The sequence below is a fragment of the Nestor notabilis genome, unplaced genomic scaffold (assembly GCF_000696875.1).
Source record: "Nestor notabilis isolate BGI_N333 unplaced genomic scaffold, ASM69687v1 scaffold18885, whole genome shotgun sequence".
Lineage (NCBI taxonomy): Eukaryota > Metazoa > Chordata > Aves > Psittaciformes > Psittacidae > Nestor > Nestor notabilis.
The window spans coordinates 691-5,884 of NW_009930879.1; the positions used below are offsets into that span (position 1 = coordinate 691).

At 55.9% G+C, this 5,194-nt stretch overlaps 1 protein-coding gene across 1 annotated transcript; it reads right to left on the reverse strand.

Annotated features, from left to right (window-relative positions):
- Positions 1-1,381: 1,381 nt before the first annotated feature.
- GCC1 (GRIP and coiled-coil domain containing 1) lies at positions 1,382-4,966 on the reverse strand. The gene is made up of 2 exons (XM_010015630.1): positions 3,920-4,966; positions 1,382-2,680 (listed from the first exon to the last, which is right to left on the reverse strand). The coding sequence occupies exons 1-2, from the start codon at positions 4,964-4,966 to the stop codon at positions 1,382-1,384; spliced, it is 2,346 nt and encodes a 781-aa protein (XP_010013932.1).
- Between the last annotated feature and the right edge of the window lie 228 nt (positions 4,967-5,194).

Below are 5,194 nucleotides of genomic sequence, written 5' to 3' on the forward strand. Positions count from 1 at the left end.
GCACAGAACCTCTCCCAGCCGCGGAGCTCCAGCGCTGCCCCCGGACACATGGACCTTCCCTGGCGTGTCCTGTCTCAGAGCCAGGTCCCACCCCAGGGCAGCAAGTCCCGGCAGTGCTGAGGGATGCTGCACCTCAGGGTCCCTGTCCCCAGGGCCTGGGCAACTGGTGGGTCCCTTCTAGTGGCCCCAGCACCCCAGGGACCAGCTGGGGAGACCCCCAAGGACCCAGCCTGTCCCTCCAGCCCGCAGCACGCTCACAGCTGCAGCTCCCCTCACCCTTCTCACACAGTCCGTTAACATTTGTATCTGCAGCACAGCTCCAAAACGCAGGATTCCCAAAGCCAGAGGCGTTCCCAGCTGTTTCGGCTTCCCTCCTGCCACGCTCACCCTTTTGTGAGGAAGTGAGGCAAGAACTTCAAGGTCCACGCAGCAACTGGGCAGACCTCCCTCCTCACGGGGTTTACTGCGAGCTCAGGGCACGCACCATCACCTGCCCCTCGCTGCTCCTACCAAGCAGGAGCAACGCCTGGCCTCTAAAACCAACACCGCTGAGCGCCAAAGCTTCACTGAACCTCCCAAATGCTCAGGAAATGACCACTGAAGGCTCAGGGGGCTTAGTTCAGCCTTTCCTCTGCCTCCTGCAACCCCCTGGGTCCCAACAGGACAGGGTCAGAAGGCTCAGATTCCTGCTCCAGAATAGCTGCTACACAGCACCTTCTGGTTGGACCCTGCTGGGGAATCACCACTTGCACCACTGCAGTTACAAGGGCTCAAACTTCTCTATTTCAGAGATATTTTCTCTTTCCTGAGCACACTGATGACTGCAGGGAGATCCAGAAATGGTCCCCAGTGCTACATGGAGCTGCTACAGATCCACTGGTATAAATCTGGCTCTAGGTTAAAAATAAAACCTTATGAGAAACTGCTCAAGATTCTGCATTTGGATGATGCTGGTATCAAGACTCATCCTTCTTGTGGGCTTCCAGCTCTTTGTCTTATGTTATTTTAGCACTAAGTGCTTCCCCCCTCCTTCAAATCCTTTGAGTCACAAGCCTGTCTGGTGTTTGAAGCTCTAATGGAGCTCCTCACCCTCCGCCTCACAGGGTGATTCTTTTCAGATTGTGGTTAAAAAAGCATCAGTAGCTCCAGTGTTATTTATTATTTCACCAAGTTCCAGCTCGGAGCAGATTCTCACACCAGGGAGCGCTGTGATCCCTCTGAACAGCACAATCCGGTGTAACCCAGCGCTGAGCAGGAGGTGGAGCCCAGCTCTCCGCTGGGAGCTCCTGCTCCGCGGCAGGAGGTTGCACCCCGGGCGCTCTCAGTTCACCACCACAAGCACGGCCCCGGGCAGCAGCAGTCTGGAACAGAGGCCGCAGCCTCATCTCTTGCCAGCCAGCCACCAGCTGCTGGACGCTGACTGCTTTGTGATGCTCTGTTTCTCCTCTGGGCTGAAGTGCAGGATGGTGAGGATGGCCGTGAGGGTCTGCTGCCGCCCCAGCGCGTCCGGCAGCGTCAGGAACCGGTAGACGATGTTCTTCAGGTACTCCAGGTTGGCTCCTTCTCTGCTCTTGTCTCTGAAGTTCTTCTCGATCTCACTTTGAAGCGCAGACACCTCTTCCCGGTGCTTCTCCTCCTCAACCAAGATCCTCTCCTGGAGGTGGTGAACTTGCATTTCCAGCTTGTGCTTCTGCTTCCTCAGGGCCACAATGTCCACCTCCTTGCGCGCCAGCTGCTCCGCGTACAAGATGAAGGTGGGCTCGCTGGTGGTGGAGAGGTGAAGAGCCTGGGGGAGAACCTCTGAGGAATCATTACCTGGGGGGTCACTGCAAGCACCATCTGACACAAGGTAGTTTTTGGACCCTTGAAGGCCATAGGGCAGCGTGGCAGCTCTCAGCTGCTCCAGCTCCTGGTCCTTCTCGGCCAGCACTGCCAGGGCCCGGTCCCGCTGTTTGTGCATCTCCTCCTCCAGCTTCAGTGCTCGCTCCCTGTAGTCCAGCTGGCATCTCTCTAACTCCTGCCTATGGATCTGCTGCAGCTGGGACAACTCTTGCTTCTTGGCTTCCATGTCCTGCTGGTGCTGCTTCTCCATTTCATCAGAGGCCAGCTGAAGCACAACGTATTTCTCTTTCAGGTCAGCCAGCTGCTCCTGAGCTTCCTCCAGGTCTTTAGCCAGGTTGATGTCTTTCGTTGACTTGTTCTTGAGAACCACTTGTGCCCTCATCTTGTACCTCTCAAACTCTTCCTTCAGCTGCTTCAGCTCCTGCTGGTAGTACACAGCAGTGGCCTTCTCACCATCCCCCGCCTCGGTGCCCTTTGGCAGCTCCAGCTCACACAGCTTCTCGACATCCAGAGTGGTCTCACTCTTCTTAGCTGCTGCCTGCAAGAGCTTTTTCAGCTTCTCCATTTTATCCTTTAGAACATTAACATCCAGGTTGGCTTCTTCCACGTGAGCATCAGCAGGGGCTCGGCTGGAGGCAGCGATGGCCAGGGTTTTGTTCTCCAGGTCCAGCTGTACGATGCGGTCCTTCAGCTTCTGGATGATCACCTGGTCCTTCTGCTTGGCTTTCTCATAGGTGCCGAGCAGCTCTGACACCTCAGAGACTTGGCCTTCCAGGTCAGCCACTCGCCTCTCCTCCATCTGGGCGTGCTGGCGGAGCTGCTCCTCTGCCTGTGCAGCCTGAGAGCAGAGACACACACAGCGGGGTTAGTTTTGCTCAATGCTCAAAGGTCTCTGGTTCACACCGAGGCTTAATTCTGCTCTGCTGAGCTCCAAACCAGCGCAGGGCTGCGCTTCCCCCCAGAATCCCACACGAGCCACCAGCTGGATGCTTATCTGGGGGTAAAATGAAGTCAAAGCACCTCTGCTTTTGCTCCCTGCTCTGCAGAGCTCCTGTCAGCAGCATTACCCGCACTGCTGTAGGTGTGCGGGGGGTGGGAAGCAGCAAACTCACCCCCCAGTGGCTCCAGGACTGTTTTAAACGTGTGTGCTCTGAGGCTCTCACACATCTCGCTGCAATTCACCAAAACCCTGAGCTTTGTTGCACTGCTACTAATGTAATTCAGGGGGTTCTGAGCTACAGCAAACACACAGTTCACACCTCGTTCAGCTACTGACATCTGGCCAAGAGGTGCTCTGACAACGGCAGCACTTGGCAAACACCACCAGGAGCTAAACCACAGCCAGAGTCAGGTCCCCTTCACCCAAACTGCGTTAAACCAACTGATGTTTCAGATCAGGAAGAAAACTTGTCCCAGAGCGCAAAGGGATGAGGAAGATCCTGTTCCACAGTCTTTCCAGATACAAATTCAGCTACTGGTGCTGCAGCCCCAGTGCCAACCCCTGAGCACATCACCCCCAACCCACTGAGTTACACAGGTTCCTCTTTTCCAGCACATCCCTCTTTCTAGCTTTTAGGCTCTAGCCTGTGTGGATGCAGGGGGAGGCTTCTCCTGCATTTACCTTCCTTCCTTCCCCACAAGCCCCTGAGTTTCTCTGAAGGAAGTTAGTTTTATGAGCTCCTGTGATTGTACCTTGCACTGCACCAAGATGCTCGTACCGAGATGAGACCACACTTGCTGCCACAGTGGGGCAGAGGGAAGGTCTCTCCTCCCAAGCTCAGCCACTGTCACACCAGATGGTAACTGGTTCAGAACCAAACGACACCGTGGAGGACAGCCACTGTGTAATCAGCTCACAGGTTGCTCCTAAGTCCAGTGGTCACCAGCCCTGAGTAATGACTCGCATGCTGTATCACAAACAGCTTTGATTTTCCTCCAGGATTATCACTTAATACAAACCTCCTGGACTCTGAGGGACTGGGAGGGGGATTTCTTCTCCTCAAGCCTCAAACCTGCCCCAATCGCTGCTGATCCATCCCTTGGAGCGAGCAGCTCCAAGGGCCAGACAAGGAATTACCTTCTTCATCTCCTGCAGCAGCTGCACTTGGAAGTGGTTCTTGAGGCTGGCCATCTCCTCCTGCAGATCCTGGATCCGTGGGTCTGGCTTCTTGTTCTCCTCCTGAACAGCCTGCAGCTCTCTCTTCAGGTCCTCCACCTCCTGGCTCAGCTGCTTGATCTGCAGCTCGTAGCCCTCTGCACGCTCGGCCATGCAGGCCCTCCCAGCCAGCATCTCCCTGCTCTCCTCCAGCCTCAGCTCCGCGTCCTGGCGCGAAGCCCTCTCGCTCTGCAGCAGCTTCTGCAGCTCCCGCAGCATAAGAGCGTGGTCGCTCTGCTCCTGGGCTCTGTCGTGCTGCTGCGTGATCAGACGGGCCTTGGTCTCAGCCAGCTGCTCCTGGACACACTTCAGCTCCGCCTCCAGCTTCTCAGTCTCATCCTCCGCTTTCTTAATGGCATCATCCAGGTCCTGCTTCATCTTCCTCTTGTCTGCTTGGTAGGAGGCTTCCATGCGGGACTTCTCCTGCGTGACTGTCGCCAGAGCACTGGTCAGGGTGGCCAGTTGGGTCTTCAGCTGCACAACTCTTTTATCAGCCTCACTGGCAGCAGCTGGTACGTCCCCACTGCTCGTGCTCATGCCGCTCTCTGAACCACTCGTCTCTTCTGATTTAACAGAGGAAGCAGAAGCCACGAGCTTATCATCCTCGGGCCCTGCTTCGCCCTTGGTACTGGCCAGGCTGGCAGCAGTGTCTGCACTGGCAGCTGTCCCCACACTATCTTCACTGTGAACAGAGCTCCTGTCATCAGCACAGTCTGCAAAGGAAGAGCTAGAGCTGGCCACAGACACAGGCTGAGCACTGCTCAAACCAACATCTGCCTCATGAGACACAGACAACACTTTCAAGCTGGCTTCCAAGGCCTCCTTCTCCTTGAGCAGGCTCTTGTAGGCTCTGACAACATCCTTCAGCCGAACCTGGTATTGAAGAAGCTGCTTCTTCTGTGATTCAATAGTCTCTAGAAGATCCTTCTTACTCGGGCCACCTCCAAAGTTCATGCCAAACTTCTCCATGATTCATCTGGGCTGCAAGGAGAAAAACAACACAAAGGCTGGATGATCAGCAAGGACACGTCCTTCTTCCCTGTGAGGGTGCTGAGGTGCTGGCACAGGGTGCCCAGAGAAGCTGTGGCTGCCCCATCCCTGGCAGTGTTCAAGGCCAGGTTGGACACAGGGGCTTGGAGCAACCTGCTCTAGTGGAAGGTGTCCCTGCCCGGGGCAGGGGTTGGGGCTGGAGGAGCT

Excerpts from the sequence above, each read along its gene's own strand:
- GCC1 (XM_010015630.1), bottom strand. The coding sequence starts at position 4,966 with ATGGAGAAGTTTGGCATGAACTTTGGAGGTGGCCCGAGTAAGAAGGAT. Across the intron at positions 2,681-3,919 it reads TGCTGCAGGAGATGAAGAAG|GCTGCACAGGCAGAGGAGCA; the intron begins GTAATTCCTTGT and ends CTCTGCTCTCAG.